Here is a 20,154-nt window from a genome sequence, read left to right as displayed (position 1 = left end):
TTTTCATATAGAAAAACTGCCCCAATAAATCATATATTTTTTTTAAATATCAGTCCAACCCACCATTAAAAAGTCATTTGAATTCGGTATTTCCAATGCTTTTTTCAGTTTATTTATATGAGAACTTCGAATGGAATGATATTGAAATATAATATTGAATGTTTTGAATTATTTCTAATGACGGCAAGGGTCCAACAACAATGAATTTCATAATAATAATCATAAGTAATTAATTTGATGTAAGTGAATAATATTGCCCTAGGGGATTTAACAAATTTATATATTAATTTAGAATAGTTATTGAAGAATGGATACAGAAGTTGTTCGAATTGTATCACAAATGGAAAATAATATATTTAATTAACTGATCGGGGTATTGATGTAATATGATGTATTCCAACTACATGTAAATGTTGCTTTTTTTTTCATTTTAATTTTCCTTTTATTTTTCGTTGGAAAAACCTTTGGTTTGTGCTACAGTTTTCATTTGCATTAACATTTGTGTGTTTTCTTTGTGATTTAATAATAAAATTTTAATTTCGGTTCAACAATTTGTTCAGTCTAGTTTAGATAGGGAGAGCGACAAAAACGCTCGTAAATATGCGAATAGTACTTACATATAGATTTATATATATATATATTAAAGGGTTTTCTCTGCTGGTGTTGCCTTTTGAATAATTTGACTATCTTTGGTCTAGATTCAAATGCCACTAAGTTTTATATACAGATTAAATATAGTTAATATGTGTATATATGTATATAAATGTATGCATGTACGTAAGTATATTTGTGTGTTAAGCCTGGGAAGACACTAAACTTAAACAGCAAGACAGCTGAGTGAGGCCGTTACAATTTGAAGCGCGATTCAATTGAACATTTTCAATCCTTACTTTTTTTAGTACATTTTTAAGCCAGCCATTAAGCTCAATAAGTTGGCTGCTAAATGATTCAATTGAACATTTTCACGTATGACATTTTTTAGTACATTTCTTAAATCAGCCATTGCCATCTAAAACGAATTCATTGCATATCTACTCTTTCCACCACTTTTACAATGTGTACATACACATGCAGGTGTCTATTACATACATACAAAAACCAAATTTGTGCATCTGCATTTGTTTTATGTCATTATTGTTCTGTTTCTATTTTATACACTTTACAGGGACACTTGTCACATTTGCATTTGCACACATACACACACACGCACACCGAATCGCACTCACGCATATACAATCTCGATACAATAACAACAGTAAGGACTTGCACGCTTACACTTACACACGCACATAAATACGTATACATATATACAAAGCTTAAACAGGGATAGAAATTTACAGTTATGTTTACAATTAATAAACCGTTGAATTGCGCGGCACACTGGACGCCGGCTGTGATTTTGGCCGCACATTGACAGTACTTGTAGCGCTGCTGACGCCGACGCCGCCGCCTGCTGCGCCATTGCCGCCATATAGAAAACTGGATTGTCTTATCACAGACACTGTAGCGGCGGCCACGCCTGCCTGTGGAGGTGGTGCGGGAGCGCGATGTTTTTTGAGAGGCGCATAGGCGGGCTTCAGTCCCGTTGTGGGTTTTGCATTGTTGTTGCATGCAGCGGTACTGTTGTTGTTGTTGTTATTATTATTGTTGTTATTGCTGTTGGGCGCCAAAGCGGCTTCTGCATTTCAAGCGTGACAGAGAATGCATTTACGTAGGGAGAGAGAGAGAAAGAGAGAGAGAGAGAGGGAATGATATATTTATATATACATACAAAGACAGTTTGTTGTTGTGTTTTGTTTTTGTATTTAAAGCTGCGCCCGTCACTTAGGCAATGGAAATTTTTACAAGCAAGCAACAAACACAAATGTTTAAGGATCAGGAAGGAGAATAGAGTAACAGCAGAATATGGAGGACAAATACGACGCGTGTAAAAATGTAAAAAAATGTACAAATGTTTAATGCATATCAAAATTTCAATTTCATCTTTGCTTTGTTTATTGTTCATAACTTCAAATAAAACAATAATGTGCTAAAATTAAATATTCATCAATATATAAAAAACCATACATTTTGCGTTGTAGATAAGATATAAAAGTACAAGTACAAAAAATATCTGTGTATATATAAGTTTTAATATATATGCAAAGCCGATCTTAGACAAATACATAAAAGTAAAACCATGCGCTACAAAAGTGTATAGAAATAATGCTGTAGGACTTGAACATAATGCGAATCGAGGCATGAACATAGATAAGAGGCGTTTTAATATTTAAATATGCTTTACTAAAAATAATACATAATATCCGTGTGCTTAGTAATAATATCGCTGTTTTCTTTGTTAAATAAAATAGATATTTGTATGCATAAAAATATATAGTTAAAAGTATATATAGATAGTATATATAATAATATTTATATGCATATTAACAAAATTATGTGGAATAAAGCTATCAACTTTTCATAATTATAAATATATATTTTAACATTTTTAAACAATCATAAATTGTAACGTTACATTTGATAGCATATGTTTCATCTCTTGATGTGTGTTTGCATGTGTATGTGGTGTGTGTGTGTGTGAGTGTGTATAAAAGACAATTTAAAATTGCATCGTTGTATTTCGTTTCAATATTTCACATCGAACTAAAATGCTACATTAATATGTGTTTTTCACTTATAAATAATAAAAATAATAATATTATGCAACTTTTGCAATATAATAATGTATATATATACATATATGTATTCATTATGTAACAGCGTTTCATGTGTGCATATAACAATAATTATAATAATAATAATAATAATAATAATAATCAGAAACATAATTATTAACACGGCGCGTGGAGTGAGTTTGCTTTGACAGTAGAACCGACCCACACACCCAAAAATAAACACGCATACACCGAAGCACACACACACACATACATACACTCATGTACACATATACATATATATATATATATCCTTTACATACCATTGGTTGCCTTAAGCGAGCGACTAGGATAGACTTTTTGTATATTTAGAAACGGAGGCGGTTTCGGGAACTCGGTAACATTATGAAATCTCTTGCCAAACTTTGCCTCCAAATCGATGACAAGTCGACCAACTGATGCACTCCCTCCCACTCCAGCTCCAGTTCCAGTTCCAGCTCCAGCTCCAGCTGCTGCTCCGGTTGCCAGACCACCGTTGCTGCCAAAATTGTGCGTCGCATTGGCCATGTGCGTGGGCGGCGTTAGCGGGGCATTGGCCCGTATAGATGAATGGCGTTGGGGCGGCACTGGTGCCTGCTGCTGTTGCTGTTGCTGTGCTCCACCCTGCAATCGAAAACGAGCTGCATTAAATTGCCTGCCAAATTCCTATTAGATAAGCTGAAATTCCGTTACACTGCGCTTTTGATTGAGCATCAGCATTGTTGTGAATAGCCTTGAGATTCTTTTGCTATACTTTTGCTTTGAGTTCGGACAGTTGCCTAATCCTGCACAGCTTCACATAATACGTGAAGTCACCACTGAGTTGCGTGAAGGACCAAGAAACTAAATTGCACTTTAAGCCCACACAAACAGCAAAACAAAACAAGCGTGCGATGAGCGACAATCCGTATCGAAGCTGTTTGGGTCACGTATTGTTGGAAAATCCATAAAGGTTGTAAAAAGCTAACGGTTTGTGCGCAGCGGAGAGCAAAGAGCGAACGCGCAGAGCGCAACGCAAGGAACGCAATATGAGAGAAAAATATTACAGTGGGCGAGAGTCGGACAGAGATAGTGAGAGAGAGAGAAAGCCCTAATGTTACTTTTGTGCACTGTAAGAAATTATTAATGAATGGCGAAACTTATACTTGAATTAACTTTAGTCAATGATAACAACTTTGTTTTTTTAATTTGTCTAAAAGGTCCAAAGCAATTTTACTTTTGAGCAGACTACATTTTTTGTTTACATTAAGTTCAATTGAACGGTTCATTAAGTTGCATTGCTGAACTTGATTAGTGATCAGTAAACGATGCAGTTCAGTTGCATGTGAACTTTGTTCTTTGTTCAGTTATGGAATTAGTCAAGAACCAATCGATTTGCTCAATTGTTCGATAACCTATTCATCTGGCACTCGTGAGCGAATAACTGACCAATAAGAATTTTTAATAAATTTTATGGTTCATGTACTGAATAAAAATATCGATATAAATTGCACTGACTAGATTTTCCGCTTCAGTTGTTTGCTATGCCACAAACTCTAATAATTGTTTTTACAGTGTATATTAGCTTAACCTAGTACAACATTTGCTCTCAGCTGAATGCTGCTGTTACCTTTGGCATATGCGCCAACTTGTTGTTGACTCAACTCTACTCTACTTACGTTGCTCGACTGTCGCATCGGTGGCGGGGGCGGCGGGCAGCTGCGATGGGGTGGCAGTGCTGGCGGATTGATGGGGCCACCATTGAGTATAATGGGATTGACCTTCTCACGCATTGTCGACGACTTTGGACTGGCTGTGATGCCGCTGGGCGGAGTTGGCGGCGTTCCGCTGCCATTGATGCGAAATTGGTCGCGCAGAGCGGCTACGCTGCTGCAGCTGCTCGAACTGGAGGGCGGCTGCTGCAACGGTGGCGGTGATGGCGCCGGCGTCGTAATAGTCGCACTCTGCACCAGCGCCGTATTCACAGCACTGAACGGCGCCGCAATGCTGCTCAGGTTGCTGTTCGAAATGCTGCGCGATGGAGTCGGCGGCGGCGGTGGCTTCACCGAGGGACGTGCTGCGAATGGAGAGCCGATTAGAGATTAGAGATAAAGTATTCCGTATAAAACAGAGATATACTCATAATACACTGACTGTATTATTTCCATTTTATCAGAAATTATCCACAGATAATGTATTCCAAGCATATATATTGGTGCAAAAAGACGGAGCACTTACTCTTTGGCGGATTGGGCGCAGTGCGAATGCTGCCCGTGATACTATTGGTGCTGCCACTGATGCCTTCGCTGGACTGCAGCAGCAGCGTCTGCTGAAGCGGAGCGCGCATTGTGCCAAAATGCTGTTGCGTTGAGAAAACGGGTCCATTAATGCCTCCAGCAGCCGGTGGGGATCTGAGCGATAGTAGAGAGATAAATAAGAGAGAATATGGTGTGTGAGAAATTATGCAAGTATTGCGGTATACAAGCTGTGCAGGATTCAAGCAGTAGCCAAACTCCAAACCAAAGGCAAAGATGAGCGCGCAGCACTAAGCATGGTGCGTGGCCCAGAGGCCAATATGATGTTTATATAGACAGTGAGAGAGAGTGGATGAATGCTATACCTGGGTGACTTCATGCTGTGATGTCGTGCCACCGCTGGACGCTGATGCCCATTGGCTAACGCCAGCTGCTGCAGCCCCGGCGGCTTTGGCGCAAAATTTGGCTTGCCAAAGCCAATTGCTGGCTTCTGTTGCTGTTGCGCTATGGGTGGTGTGCGCGTGGACGCTGGCGAATTATTACTAACACCACCACCACCACTACCACTGCTAACAAAACTACCAGTGCCACAAGCACCACCGAACAGCGTTGACTTATTTGGCGCCAAATTGCGCAGACCGCCTCCTGCTCCCGCTCCCGTTCCCGTTCCCGTTCCCGATCCCGTTGTTGTTGACGACGTTGTTCGATTTGAGTTTGTTGCTGTTGCGGCGGTTGTTGTTGCGCTTGTTGTTGTTGTTTTTGTAATTGAACTATTTACAAAACTATTGCCTAACGAGATACTGTGTACAGGTGTGTATGCGTGTGTGTGTGTGTGTGTGTGTGTGGTGTATTTGGACCAGGAGTTGTTAACCAATTAAAGTCCCGGCAAAGAAACCAAAAAACAAAAAATTTTAAATTTTCAAAAAAATTCATAAAAAAGGAATAAAATTAGAGAAATACAAAAAATGCAAAATTCAAAAATTGAAATATATCAAACATAATTACAAACATTCCGTTTCAGCCCGCACCCAAGCAGGCATTCCGCCAGTTGGCCAGATTGAGATGGGACTCACCTAAGATTAGCCGCTTTGCTCTTCACGCTGCCGCTGCTGTTGCTGCCGCTCTCCGAGAGCGTGGGCGATGCGGCTTTTACCTTGCCATTGGCACTCGCTGACGACGACGGCGACGCCGACGTCGATGATGATGTCGCTGTGGGCGTTGCAGCTGCTGTGCGAGGTATGTTCATGCGTTCCAATATGGATTCGCTGGAGTTCTAATGGAACAGATCAAAGCAACATTTGTTTAATGTCGGAAGAACAGGAATAGCGAACGGGTTATACAACTAATAGAGGCAGCAATCTATAGCCAGCTAAATCTTTCAATTTATTGATCAAGGCTATGCTCAACTTGGAATTTTAACATTAGACTGCATTAATATCTGGCTAATAGTTTAGCTTCTGTAAATTATGATAATGATGATGATGATGATGATGATGTAAGTGAATCTCTTACAAGTCTTTCAGAACTTTGCTTAAGCAACTATTATTAATTCTAGAAATGTATTGTATATATACTTCATTTTACTTAATTCTTAGGTCTTAGCATTATATCAATTCCATATTTGTTTTTCTGTTCTATGATAATTTATATAAATATTGTAGAATCCAGTTCTAACGACGCTCAAGGGACCGTAGTTATACCTATATAACGCTATAACCGTATAGGTTTGCTCATATAAGTTTCTCTGGTGACCAGAATTTTTATCGCAATAACTGTACGGACGCTATGGTCGGGAAGTTGCTATAATCGGATTCTAGTGTAATTAGATAATTCGAAAATTACAAGCTGGCTTTAGCTCGATTTCGAATTAGATCACAATATCGTATATTCCAGTTACAAATTAAATTCGAAATTAGATGGGTCTGTGCTTTACTAATGCTCTTAACTATATACTAAACTAAACAACTAGACTTGACTCAATATGTAGTCATTTAATAGGTTTCTTGAATCAGCAATGATTCCTTATTAAATACTCTGCAAATGAGGTGTTTCCTAATCTAAACTACAAAGATATGAATACATTCATTGATATGAATACACTTCTAGTTTCAACTAAGTTACATACACTTCTCTATACGCTTACAGCTATATACATATACACATTAAATAAAATCTTTTTATACTCTTATACTCTATACTCTTCCATCAGCAATTCTAATTGCTCTACATCTAACATCTCTAATCTCCAATTCTCTGCCTTTTCTTACTTTACTAATTCTTTAATTCACTCTAAGAGCTCTACTTTGGCTAATTGCTCTATTAGTAATGCTCGCTTGCCTATTTATATTTATACATATATACAAATGAAAATAGTTCTGCCTTTGTGTGGGTCTCTCTCTCTCTCTCTCTCTCTGTCTCTCACTCCCTTCCTCTGTGCCTGATTCACTCACCTTTGGCGGCTGCGGTGGTGGTCCGCGATTTGTTCTCAGATTTGCTTCGGTTGCATTGATATGTGTGCTGTTGTTGCTGTTGCTGTTGCTCGACTGTGGTTGTTGCTGTTGTTGTTGCTTTTGACGCTTCAATGTTAAATGCTTGGTGAGCTCCGTATTAAAGTCCATGGGTCCATTGTTGGCTGCTGCGGCTGTGGGGGGGCTATTGCTGCGTGTTGCTGGTGACGCCGCTGCCGCTGCCGCTGCTGGCGCTGGCGCTGGAGCTGGTGCCGCTGTTTTGGTGTGGGTGCAAAACGGAAATCAATTGAGCAACAGCAGACATTTGCATGAACTATAACTATTTTATTCAAAACTTACCACGGACACCATTCACTGGCTTCAGCTTTGGCATCTGTGAGAGGCCTTCGAAGAGGCCACCCAATTTGGGTGCTCCATTGCCCATGTTGTTGTTGTTGCTGCTCATGCTGTTGTTGTTGTTGTTGTTGTTGTTGAGGCTGCGTTTCGGTGCAGCTCCAGCATCGCCATCACAGACACGCCCCGACAGAGCTGGCCCACTCTTGTCCACAGTTGTCGTCTTGCGCAGCTTGGTGCCCTTCTGTATGGAGTTGAGTAGAGCTGACCGTGGATCCGCTCCTCCTCCTCCTCCTCCTCCACCACCTAGCTTGAGGCCGCTCAAGCCCGGTGGCGGTGGCGGTCCTGGCGGTGGCGGAGGACCCGGTGGTGGCGGTATGGCCATCTAAAAGACAAGAGACAATACACATAGAGTTATTAGGCAGGCTAAATTATCTGAAAGCCAAGTTTACTTTGTGGCTCGGAGCGCGTCGCATTAGACGCATTTTACGCTTTACTTTGCGGCACAGACTCTAGACCAAGACTGAAGCTGAAGCTGAGGCTGAGGCGGAGGCCACAGACTCAAGACGCGCTCAAGCCAGCAGCAACTGTCGCCACCCACACGCCTTAATAACTCAGTTTCTATAACTATTATATGTGGATATATATATATGTTATTATATATGTATGCACATATAGAAATATATTTATGTCTTGTCTTGTTTCGTTGCTTATTTTTTCTTTAGATTGACGCCTCGATAAAAAACAAAAACAAAAACAAAAACAATCAACCAAGCGCAAACAGTCCGTAAAATGAATGCCAGACGCTGCACAGTTTGACAGGCATTGGGCGCATAGCTCCCACAGAATCTACAAAATAAAGCCCACGTGCCTAAGCATATATGAGCAGATACACACACACAAGCATACATAAGTCTCATGTGAGTGTATTCAGATTGATATACGCATATATAAGCAATTGAGATTTATGTATAATTCCTTACGTTTATATAGGTTCATTTCTCGTTTTACTTTAACGACAAATAGACGTTTGTTTATTATATAAATAACTGCAAATACGCTTGATATGCTCCTACACAATGTTGAAGCGAGTATATTGGCTTTCTATAAAATCTTTCTGACTAGATTTCTGTCAATTTCAACTGACTCTAGAGAGGTATTTCCCATGAATTCCAAGTATTTCTATTGTAAATGGAGATTTTATATTTATTCAAATATTCATAAATTTATTCATTTTTTTACAGTCGTGCAACCTCGTCCCATAAATTGCCACACTCTGGGATCTATATATTGTATTTTACCACACATACGTTAATATTTATGGCGCAAATATAGCTATAGACTTGTTAGTTTTAGTATGCATATAAAGACTTCTACAATATCAAAGTCTTCTTCTATATCTAACGCGTATAAAAATGTCAAGGCTAAATGGGCGAACCCAGCGGAAAAGTCTATATTATCTATAGTTTAAGATCTAGGCATTTAACAAAATGAATTAACGTTAGTCATCTAAAGATTTGCATAAAAAATATAATATATATCTGTCTATGTAAAAACGAAGCAGAAATATTACAGAACTCTTTCTTTATATAAAAATATATATTATATTTTCTATACATTTTTTGAATATATTAAAAAGTATATACTCTTTTTTTTTAATATATTTAAAATGATATATTTTTATTATCTTATTTATAAAAATATTAAATTAATCTGATGATTGCAATCGACATTATGTTAGATCTTGATCCCTGATCTATGATTTATTAGCTAGCTGATAATCGTTTCTGATAATAATACATATAATATAGCTGTCTCAGTGCAATTTACTCCCTGAATAGTTGCAAAGATGAAGCTCAATAGAACGAACGTAGTAAAGTTGCTCTATTCATTATGCATATATTTTACATATTTCTATCTCGTAAACAATGCGCAGGTAAAAATATGTACAACTAATATAAACTATCAAAATTAACTATCAACTATCTTCATTAGTGTCAAGATCTGGCACATCCCATAGAAACGATGCACGAGCTGGTTCTTAAGTATGTCAAAGGAGAAGAAAATTACAATCTAATACAGAACGAAATCTTTTTAAAGTCTACAGGAACAGCTGGGAGCACTGAAGGCATATGTAAACCCAAATAGTTCCACTTCATCCAAAGATGGTAAGAACAAATCTAAAATTCACACATATATAATGATCTTTCTATAAAGATCATTTATAGAGAAAAGCTATCCCACATCCTGCTTGACGTCTTCGTTCAATGAAAGTAAAATTGCAAATGGAATTCGTACGATTAAAATACCAGGTATGGCTCCCTTTTCCGTAGCCTGTGATAACTGTTTGGCTGGATACGGATGGCTGGTGATACAGAGGCGCATCAATGGCAGCTTGAACTTCTATCGCAACTGGGAGGAGTACAAGCAAGGCTTCGGTAGTCTCGATGGCGAGTTTTTCATTGGACTGGAGAAACTGCGTGCCATAACTGCCTTGGAGCCCTTCGAGTTGTATATCGTCCTGGAGGACTTTAATCAAACCACGCGATCAGCGAGATTTGATGAATTTGCCATTGGTAGCGAGGAGGATGACTATGCGCTCTATGTGTTGGGCGCCTATTCGGGAAATGCCGGAGACTCGTTGAGAAGTCATCAGAAAATGAAATTCTCGACCTACGATCGGGACAACGATCGAGAGTTCCACAGGAATTGTGCCTTTCTCCACGTGGGTGCCTGGTGGTACAATAGTTGTGTGGACAGGTGAATATATCTATCTATCGATATATGATATACATATTTCTACTCTTCGATTTAGTAATCTCAATGGGCAATATATTGAGGGCGGTAAATATGAAGAGAATCTCTTCGCGCGCGGCATGTGCTGGAGAGCCTGGCGTGGCCACAACTATGGCTACAAGTTCACCCAAATGATGATCAGACCCAAATGCCGACACTTTCCAGCTACCTTCAGGAGCAACAACAACACGAGACAACACTGCGAAGCATTATCTTAGCCATTTGGATAGGATTTAAATATATTCCAATCATGTTATTTCCTGGTTTCTTTAGGCATATATTCATATATATTTAAGTATGTTTTTTTCCACAAATTTATACCTAGTATACTATTTCCTGCATTGCATAAATACACAGCTCCATATCTATGTGCATAATTTGACCTATGTTTTGTATTCTGTTCGTTGCTGATAAGAAATTCTAGACATTAGCAAATCGGAATGCGCAAGGTGATTCGCTGTAACGAGGTCTAAAGTATATATTCTATTTAGTAATACTCAATCATGCTGTACTCGATTAAATTTTGACTCATATACTAAATTTGGTAAGTATTTCATTATTTATTTTCCCTAGTTCTTTTCTATTGAATTTAATTTAATATAAAAATTGTTTGATATATTTTTTATATTAAAAAATTTAGTATGCACCTATTAAATTAATTATATACATATTTTTATACATAATTAAATGTTTTTATTGGCTTATAAACATTATGCATAATAATTAAATGTGAATCACAGGTTAAACGATTTTTAGGCAATCCAAATTAAGCTCGACAAGGGTAACATCATAAGGCTAGTCAGAGGTCATAATCATATGAATTTATACCCAAACAATCCATATAAAAACATTTCTTATTTTTTTTTTTAACTGACCAGAACTCATTATACCTCTTACCCACTTCATTTACAGGGTATAATTCTAATCAAATCTCACTTTTAATTCAAATGTAAATGCAACCTATTATAATTTAGTCTTGATTATGAGATGCTGGGAGAAGATCATATTAAAGATCAGTTGTAAATATGAATAATATATACTATGTAGTATTCTTCCTTTTCGGAAATCTTACATTTTATGCCAAAAGTTCAAGTTCAACAAATATATACGAAAATGCTGAACAACTAATTTCAAGGTATTTTACTTAATTCGACATTTTGCAAAAATAAATAAATAAATAGCTTTCTATATATATGAAGTTTAAAGAAAGAATTGTCTAGGCTGAGAGCAGATTTAACAGCACAAAAAACTGAAGAAACAGGTAAAGTGCGACTATTATAAAGTCTTATAGAGTATATATAACTCGTTTATCTGCTCGTTTAGCTCATCCCCCATCATGCCTGGCGGCTATGATCAATACAGATGGTATATACACTATCTGGGTGCCGGGCCTGAAGCCTTTTCCTGTGGCCTGTGACACGAGGACGGCGGGCGCTGGCTGGACAGTGATCCAGAGACGTCAGGATGGCAGCGAGAACTTTTATCGCAGCTGGTCTGAGTACCAGGCGGGTTTTGGGCAACTAAATGCCGAATTCTTTATTGGTCTCGAGAAGCTGCATCACATAACGAATGCCGAACCCTACGAACTATACATACATCTGGAGGACTTTGACGGCGAGACGCATTATGCGAAATACGATAGATTCGTGGTGGCAAATGAGTCTGAATCATATGCGCTGAGTCAATTGGGCAAATTTACTGGAGATGCTGGAGATTCGCTGAGCTATCATGTGGGCAAAGCGTTCTCGACATTTGATAACGATAAGACCGGCAAGAACTGTGCCCTGACTAATGTCGGTGCCTGGTGGTATAATCAATGTCAACATAGGTTAGTTAATACTCCCTTTATTTTATTTATTATTTTATTTTTTCACCTTTCACTTATAACGAATAATATCTCTCTCTCTCTCTCTCTCTCTCGCTCGATTACAGCAATTTGAATGGACAGTATATGGCCGGCGGTAGCTATGAGAAGAAGCTAACGGGTCGCGGTATTTGCTGGAAGACCTGGCGGGGCTACGATTACGGCTATAAGCGCACACAAATGATGATAAGGCCAAGGTGTAGGAGCAGCTTCAGCCAGAGCTAATTATTATTTATTCAATTTCATTAAACACATTCAATATGCAAAATAACAACAAAATAAGCGATCGATTCGCCGCTGAATCATCGCGTCGGAAATCTTGATCAGTTTTAAAGCTCTTTCAGCACTTTTTTGTTTTTGTTTTTAATTTTTGTATTCTTTTTTTTTTTTTTTTTTTTTTTTTGGAGGTTTGTTATCAACAAATATAAACTTTTTATTTACGTTTTGATTATATTTTGCGCTGTTGATTGTTGTTGTTACTGTTGTTATTGCTATTGTTGTTGGCTCGACGTTTGCTTTTGTTTTATGTTTTTAATTTTTTACAACAATAACAAAAATGAAAACGCACTCGTAAAGCGTGCGTTGCGCTCCGTTCGCGAGTCGAAAATCAACTGAAGAACGTAAACGGTCGCGCATGCGACGCCAAAGCAAACAGAGCGAGTGAGTGAGGGAGAGGGAGAGGCAGCATGAGCAAGTCACACAGCAGGAGAGCAAAGTGGGAGAGCGTCAGCAGGTCTACGTAAAGGCAGAGCGCAAGCAAGCTTTGAGGGGGAGCAGTAGCAACAACAACAGAGCAAAGTGAAGAGCGGAGAAGAGAGCCAAAGCAATTCATAAAATTAGCTGTTAAGGTCGACGCGGACGCAGCTGAAAACGGCAAACGGCAAATGACAAAATCAGCGTCAACTGAACATCGCTGTGACGTCAGGCATCGAATATTGCAGTGAGCGAGCGCACGCCACATGAATGGACAAACACACAGACGTCCATACATACATAGATAAAGACAAAGATGAAGTTAAAACAAAATTGCAAAGAGTAGCCGCACAGCAATGGAGGCGCAACAGCAACCGCATTTCAGCACCTGTCTCTCGGCTCTGTTGACAAAACGATGTTGATCGGTCAAAGCAAAAACAACTTAACTGTAACTCTGGGCTGTGCGTACATACATATGTGTGTGTCTGTGTTTGTGTGCCAATCTATGTGTGTGTGTGTGTGAAACGTGCGAAATATTTGCAATCTTGTCTCAGACTTTAGCTTGAGTCATTAAGCCTGAGCACAGTGGTACAAAACTTCTTAACATTGAGACACGATCAGGCATGATTCATGCTTCAGCTTAATTCTGTCTATAAGTGGCAGACGGGATGTCGTTTAATTGAACAGCTGCCATGAATGCACTGACAACACAACTCATTGAAAATTGAACGTCTTTAGTCATGCAATGTATTTACATACAGAATAAATGGTAAAAAATATTCATATCTGTGTACATATTTACGTTATTCCATATCACCTCTATATGTACATATGTATGTATATAGTATGTAGATAAGAACTCTAATGTTCTAGGAAAGACATTTGTCCGTTTTTCCTAGTTGAGTAAGCTTTACCTGTACCCTAGTTAGTTACATCAATTAAAAAGAGCCGATCAAGGCGTTGCCACACTGTTAATTTTTGATGTTGTGGGCGGGTGTTTTGCGGCCTGACAACTTACGCAATGTTTGCTTTGTATTGTCTTACAGACGAACCACAAGACCTGGGGGCCGGGGTCTCAGCTCTGGGGCCCAGGGCTTGGGACTGGGCGTGCATTTCAAATAGGCGTGTTAACATAATACAACCAACACACATCATACCATTTGACTTGCATAACGGACAATGGATATTAGTTTTTGACAGGGCAAATCAATTTGTACACACGTTTCGGGAAATGTTTCCGCCGGAGTGGTGGAGAATCCATTAAATGTGGCCAAAACAAACGAATGCGTGATCTAATGATTTGTCGAAATTGAATTTGATTTTATGTCCAAACTATATACACGCCCAGCAAAAAAAAAAAAAAAAAAAAAATTTAACGAAAAAACAAACCAGCCACAAATTTGGGGCAATTAAGCTGATGACAGTTTAGGGCAATCGAGAAGTTCAAAATGGGGAAGGGCGAAGTTAACAGTTTGTTTCTTCTTCTTCTTTTTTTATCACACACTGAAAACACACCTTGAATTAGGCGAATGGCAAGGAATTGAAAGCCAGGATAACACAGCAATAAACTTAAACTAAAGTTAGAGACTGACCTACTTTTTGGAGTGGTTTAGGATTTGGTATATTGGAATGTACTCGAAAGTATGAATATAGAAGTCTATAATTGTCTGTTATAAATCCGAATACTTCATAACTCTCTCTGTGTAGTATAGGTAATGGATAATATTTTCAATAAAATATAAGTATTTCAATGAAATAACAAAAAACTTTAATCTTTAGGCGGAATACCTGCTTGATCATCATTAGTTCATCACAAATATCAATTTTTGTTATTTTTTTTTGCAGCGACAGAGTATTAGGCAGTCAGTCAGTTATGCCACACGGCAACAAACCACCTCCCTTGCCTTACAGCATGAGTCACTGCCCAAACCTACATATTTATTGAGCCAAGAATATAAAAACATAAACTGTCAAATATCAATCGGCAGTTTAGAATGCAGTCAATGAACTTCATTTTAAGGCCTTATCTGACTGATTTAATCCAATATTTAATCTGATATGGGCGAACCCTAACAATTTGTATGCAAAATTTCGTTGTATAAATTTATATATACAAAAAAATATATATTCACATTTTGTATATTACCCGTGGTACTTCATTACCGTGAAAGTTTACGATAAGTTTGCCGAGTTCTAGATAAGATATACTGACTATACAAATGCCTGAAGCTTAATGCCTTAAAATTTTCAGCAAATTATTCAACGTGATTCATGCGCTCACACGAAAAACCGAAAACCTAAAACAAGTTTTACAGGCATTTTCAACACTTACATGACAAACTAGATGAATAATGATGATTAACAGTTTATACAAATCAATATCCTAACCAGAAACCTCATCGGGTGATTTTTCAAATAAAACGGTGTAATTATAGAAAGTCTATTAAACATTCCATTAGAGGAATTCCTCGAATCTGAATGTTCTTCTAAAAATAGGCCGATTTTCGCAATCTAGTAATCCAGATCAAGCAAGTCACAGCACTTAGATGACAGATAAGACATAACCTGGTTTGCATGTTCTACAAATGTGCAATTCGATATATTTAAAACATAATGTGGTAAGACTTGACGTTAATTTACATATATAGCTAGATCTGCTTTGTTCTTGCTGCGGATCTCCTATGCAGTATATAATAATTTAAATGATTGTATTATTCATACAAATACTTATTAATTAAGTACTCGCAATTGATTGTTTCTATACTCAGAAACGCATATGGTTTAAGATTATATGTATATGCTGATAACTGAAAGCAAAATCTTTATAAAGTATATGAATTTTCAGTCAGATTGAAAAGACGAATGTATTCAGCTCTTTATGTTTTCGAAACTTATTTTGGGTTAAAGTGTGGACAAATTCATTCATAGTTCTCTCAATTAATTTCAAGTTATCGATAACTATATGAAATTTCCTTAAATCGATATTGAACTAGTTATCTGAAATGGCTCTCTGGCTCTTAAATTCTAATTTTCATAGGAGGAATATATTATATATATACATAATATGCTCCTCCTCCTCACTTTTGGGACACGTCACTGTAGGTCAGGGCATTTCATAGTCGACCACACCCATTTAGAGCACTCTTACTTATTTTAATGTGGATTAAATAATAAAATCATAAAATCGCAACAATAAACTTTCGCTTTCAATTTCTTTTTCATTTCGTGCTTCACTTGCTCTTGTTTAACAGACTTGGCCATCAGCCATCAGCTATCAGCCATCATTCATTGCCCATTGGCATTGGCTGCTCCACTCGCAAAGAGCAGCCGAATGAACTGTCGAGCGACCGTTGCTCGGAGTAAATTAGCATTTCAATGTCTGTAAAAAAATAAAACTGAACTGAACGTCGTTCGCTTTTAATTGAAATTCCAAATGCTATGCGAATGATAATAATAATATGTGACTGCAGTGCAAAACATTTTACACAGATGAAACTGTTATGACATCAGAGGAATGTATACATACATATATATCTATATATGTGAACTTTTATGCCCAATGTACCTAGAGATCGAGATGTTTAAATGCTAAGCACGTAGGCAAAAGCAACAGAAATTTGTTTACAATATATCTGAGATCATTTAACAAACAGTCTCAAGAGAGCGGAATATCATAATAAAATAAATGAAAATTGAAATCTTGATGAGCAATCGCAGATTCGAGCTGCCTGACTCACAGAAGGAATGAGAATGATAAACTGGACAGAAGTTTTATATCAAATTGAAGCCAATCAAGTTCCAACTTTATTAGAATATAATTAATTTAAATAAAAATCAAATTTTCTGCTTCATCTTTATCTTTTATCTTTTAATGCTCCAATAACATCTACATCGCCTATACAATATAATATATATAATTCTATCAAAATTTTGATAATATTTAAGATAAATATAGATCTTCTATCAATTCAATTTCAAAGAGAGATATAAAATGTCTGTGGAATCATACGTTAATTTTTATTTTATCTTATATACCAATTCCCTTTCTTTGCAATTTTAGGGTATTTAATGTTCATCTGCTCTCATTTTCATTTCTACTCATTAAGTAATTGTAAGCTATCATATCACATATCAGAATACATTATGCTCTACTCTATTCAGTTACAACAAGAACAACAACAATGGCGATAAATGGGGCTCATTGTTGGTTTTATTAATGTGCGGTTTCCAACACCGTCGCACAATAATACTACTTAAATAACTAATGCAAAATAAAATAAAAAATAAAAACTGCAGCGTTGACATGAGCCCAATGACAACAACGGTGTTGAGTTAACTCTGGCTGGGGTTGGGTTTAGCGAGTATCACAACAACAACAACAATGACAATGACAACAACATCCATGATGTAAACAATCATTGATGCAATGAGTCATAATACAACCTCCACTCGCATGTAGGAAGCGAAAGGCACCAAACTGTTTGTTTACTTATTTTATTTTATTTTTTATATTATACCCTCCATAATATGTGAGAGGCTAAGCATTTTGATAATCAAAATCATGTTTCACATATAAAATACAATAGAAATCTTCTATAGAAAATCTACATTTTATCAGCATCATTCTAGGGTATGTCCACTTCTATATACATCACTTTAGCAGTTAATTTATGAACCTAAGGTGCATAAGGCATTTTACTTAACTATGATTCAGAGCAGATCGCATAAGGAAGTGCATTATTTACCGTGTTTATAACTAACCTAGACGATGTGAACGGACGTGCCAATGAAACTTAACGTATTTTTTTTTTTTTTTTTTTTTTCGTCTTTTACAACACTTGGCGAATGGCCGCCGGCAAGGTTGCCATGCAAATAAGACAGGACAATCAATTTTTATAACTGCAAGCATGCTGTCTCACTCGCACACACAACATGCTTATTGCGAGCGTGAGTCTGTGTGGGTGCGCCTGTGAGTGCTTTTGTATGCTTGCGTGTGTGTGTGTGTGTGTTGATGGACTAACAATAGAAAACGTTTACGGTCCTTGCATCAAGTGTTGCGTGTGCCGCAATAGACCTCCCACCATGAGTTGCTCTACTAAATGACATTGATCTCGTCTATGACTACAGTTTTTTTTTTTATATATGTACATACATATATGTAAATATCTATATAAAACTCCATGGAAGAGGAAAAAATAACTCATAGCCAATTCAAAAATTTTACTCAAGAGAAGTATTCTTACACCTGCATACATACATACATATGTATGCATGTATATATTCCCTTGCATATTATAGTTAACCTGTTAATTGTTATTGTTGTTAGAGGGATTCATTTGATTTGTGAGTTGTATTCATTGTTGTTTCGTGCTGTTTTTTCGGTTCAACGCTCTCTGCCATAATACTTAACGTACTTTCATACATACTTACACACATACATGTTACATGCGCGTCTATGTGTGAGCGTATTTACTTTTGTGCAAGTTTTTTCGCGCCTAACACAACTTAAAACCCACCCCTGCGCAACGGCACATTTGCTAGTGATGGGGCGCATTGCACTTTTTGTAGGTCAGTGCTGGGCCGTATTTGTTTTTGTTTTAAGTATTTGTTGTTGTTGTCGGGTTGCTTTCGTCATGCGACGCGTGCACCGTTTTGCTCTAATGTGATTAAAACAAAACGATAAATGGCAAAGTGATAAAAATCAAAGCACAACCAAAGTTTATTGCACTGCTAGCAGTTGCCGGCTGATCGCAATGGATCAATAGGATTGTTACAATGGAAACAATGAATACAAATTTATTTACTTGCAATTGGGCAAACATACATAAATAAACAATAAACTCTCAAACTGATATGCCTAACTAAATTGTTTGCATGTGAATGTAAAATATTAGGCACACACATTGCCGTCCACTTGGAGATAAGATATCATAGGCGTAGACTGCCCAGAAACAAAAACGATCAATTTTTAGTGTCCCAATAGACATGTGTACATAATAAATTCCCCACGAATATAAAAGGGTTTACATAATATGATTTATTCTTATTTCATGTACACTCTCCTTAAGAAATTATACGAAAACGTAAGCAAATATATATCGATATTTCATACAGGAGCAGAGATCAGGCAACACTTTATCGATGTTAATTGTCAAAATAAATTTTTATATTTTTTCTTCATCCATTTGCCTTAAATCTGAGCCTATATCTATGTGTATGTATATTTATACATATAAACAATCTAAAAACAGGTTAATTTACAAACAAACTCACCTTGAAGCGGTTTGACAGCTGATTCGTTGTTGTTATTGCAATGATTATTCTCGATCTTGTGGCTGTTGGTGTTGTTGTTGCTTTTAGCGCGAGGCGAAAGCCTTCCACTTACACTTGGCGTTTGGATTTTGCGTCACTTTCGGTCCTAAATTTCTATTAATGCAAACAAAGAAGCTATAAATGAAACAAATGCGGCGCAGTGATAAAATTCTGCTAACGCATACATTGCCCAACGTTTTTGTCGCAGGTGTGCGTGGTCAGCAAATTTTGCTAATTTTGCGATGTGTCCGAAATGTACTACATTAATTTAAAATATGCCCGATTTGAATCAAAATATAAAACAGCAGAATTAAAATTTTTCAGCCAAACGTGCCAAAACGGATGAAACTAAGTTTGACTAATAGGCACATACACACACGCACGTAACCACATACACACACACGCGCATACACACACGAGCAAATTTGGGACTGCGATATTTCTGCTTTCTCCGCCCGCTGCGTTTATACTTATGCGCACATTGCATTAGACGACATTAGGTTGACTGCATTTTACGCTTTTTATGCATTTTCCATCTTTGGCTAATTGCTTCATATCGCACTTCTATCCCGTAGTCGTGTTGTTGCTTTGCATTTGTTTTTGCAGGCGAATGTTAAGATTGATAGTTAAATAAATACAACCATGTACCACTTCTGACTGTGGCGGTTGCACGATACAGGTCGATAGGCTGCGGACGATTTTTAACCTTAACAGAAATTTTAAATAAGTGTTGCTTAACTGTATATTCAAACTAACAGAAT

The 20,154-nt window shown here is 37.4% G+C and overlaps 3 protein-coding genes across 7 annotated transcripts; 2 read left to right on the top strand and 1 right to left on the bottom strand.

Annotated features, from left to right (window-relative positions):
* Positions 1 to 1,113: 1,113 nt before the first annotated feature.
* LOC6580069 (WAS/WASL-interacting protein family member 2) lies at positions 1,114 to 20,030 on the bottom strand. Of its 4 annotated transcripts, none has more exons than XM_015164072.3 (10): positions 19,579 to 20,030; positions 19,355 to 19,507; positions 7,735 to 8,113; positions 7,378 to 7,649; positions 6,001 to 6,200; positions 5,293 to 5,727; positions 4,911 to 5,083; positions 4,352 to 4,749; positions 2,978 to 3,317; positions 1,114 to 1,678 (listed from the first exon to the last, which is right to left on the bottom strand). In XM_015164072.3, exons 3-10 carry the CDS (start codon positions 8,111 to 8,113, stop codon positions 1,353 to 1,355), a joined length of 2,523 nt encoding a protein of 840 aa, XP_015019558.2. In that variant the 5' UTR covers positions 19,355 to 19,507; positions 19,579 to 20,030; the 3' UTR covers positions 1,114 to 1,352. The 4 variants fall into 4 exon arrangements, with proteins under 4 accessions (XP_015019558.2, XP_002005940.3, XP_032585404.2 ...); XM_002005904.4 differs by having other exon boundaries at positions 19,874 to 20,030; XM_032729513.2 differs by lacking the exons at positions 19,355 to 19,507; positions 19,579 to 20,030 and adding an exon at positions 12,830 to 12,844.
* Positions 9,555 to 10,901, top strand: LOC6580068 (microfibril-associated glycoprotein 4). Of its 2 annotated transcripts, none has more exons than XM_032729516.2 (5): positions 9,555 to 9,664; positions 9,724 to 9,773; positions 9,829 to 9,896; positions 10,062 to 10,488; positions 10,544 to 10,901. In XM_032729516.2, the coding sequence occupies exons 1-5, from the start codon at positions 9,578 to 9,580 to the stop codon at positions 10,740 to 10,742; spliced, it is 831 nt and encodes a 276-aa protein (XP_032585407.1). In that variant the 5' UTR covers positions 9,555 to 9,577; the 3' UTR covers positions 10,743 to 10,901. The 2 variants fall into 2 exon arrangements, with proteins under 2 accessions (XP_032585407.1, XP_032585406.1); XM_032729515.2 differs by having other exon boundaries at positions 9,556 to 9,664; positions 9,957 to 10,488.
* LOC6580067 (microfibril-associated glycoprotein 4) lies at positions 11,494 to 12,726 on the top strand. Its single transcript, XM_002005902.4, has 4 exons — positions 11,494 to 11,659; positions 11,724 to 11,785; positions 11,848 to 12,352; positions 12,457 to 12,726. Exons 1-4 carry the CDS (start codon positions 11,550 to 11,552, stop codon positions 12,611 to 12,613), a joined length of 834 nt encoding a protein of 277 aa, XP_002005938.2. The 5' UTR covers positions 11,494 to 11,549; the 3' UTR covers positions 12,614 to 12,726.
* Positions 20,031 to 20,154: the final 124 nt, after the last annotated feature.

This window comes from Drosophila mojavensis, unplaced genomic scaffold (genome assembly GCF_018153725.1).
Source record: "Drosophila mojavensis isolate 15081-1352.22 unplaced genomic scaffold, ASM1815372v1 contig_80, whole genome shotgun sequence".
Taxonomy (NCBI): Eukaryota; Metazoa; Arthropoda; class Insecta; order Diptera; family Drosophilidae; genus Drosophila; species Drosophila mojavensis.
This window is presented reverse-complemented; position numbering and strand designations above follow the sequence as displayed.

What these genes read in the sequence shown, in the direction of transcription:
- LOC6580069 (XM_015164072.3), bottom strand. Translation starts at nt 8,113, where the DNA reads ATGGCCATACCGCCACCACCGGGTCCTCCGCCACCGCCAGGACCGCCA. An exon ending in GCCAGTGAATGGTGTCCGTG is followed by an intron (nt 7,650 to 7,734) that starts GTAAGTTTTGAA and finishes ACACCAAAACAG; the next exon opens with CGGCACCAGCTCCAGCGCCA. An exon ending in CGATGCGACAGTCGAGCAAC is followed by an intron (nt 3,318 to 4,351) that starts GTAAGTAGAGTA and finishes TTTCGATTGCAG; the next exon opens with GGTGGAGCACAGCAACAGCA.
- LOC6580068 (XM_032729515.2), top strand. Translation starts at nt 9,578, where the DNA reads ATGAAGCTCAATAGAACGAACGTAGTAAAGTTGCTCTATTCATTATGC. An exon ending in ATGCACGAGCTGGTTCTTAA is followed by an intron (nt 9,774 to 9,828) that starts GTATGTCAAAGG and finishes ATCTTTTTAAAG; the next exon opens with TCTACAGGAACAGCTGGGAG. An exon ending in TTCCACTTCATCCAAAGATG is followed by an intron (nt 9,897 to 9,956) that starts GTAAGAACAAAT and finishes GATCATTTATAG; the next exon opens with AGAAAAGCTATCCCACATCC.
- LOC6580067 (XM_002005902.4), top strand. Translation starts at nt 11,550, where the DNA reads ATGAATAATATATACTATGTAGTATTCTTCCTTTTCGGAAATCTTACA. An exon ending in GCTGAACAACTAATTTCAAG is followed by an intron (nt 11,660 to 11,723) that starts GTATTTTACTTA and finishes ATATATATGAAG; the next exon opens with TTTAAAGAAAGAATTGTCTA. An exon ending in TATAATCAATGTCAACATAG is followed by an intron (nt 12,353 to 12,456) that starts GTTAGTTAATAC and finishes GCTCGATTACAG; the next exon opens with CAATTTGAATGGACAGTATA.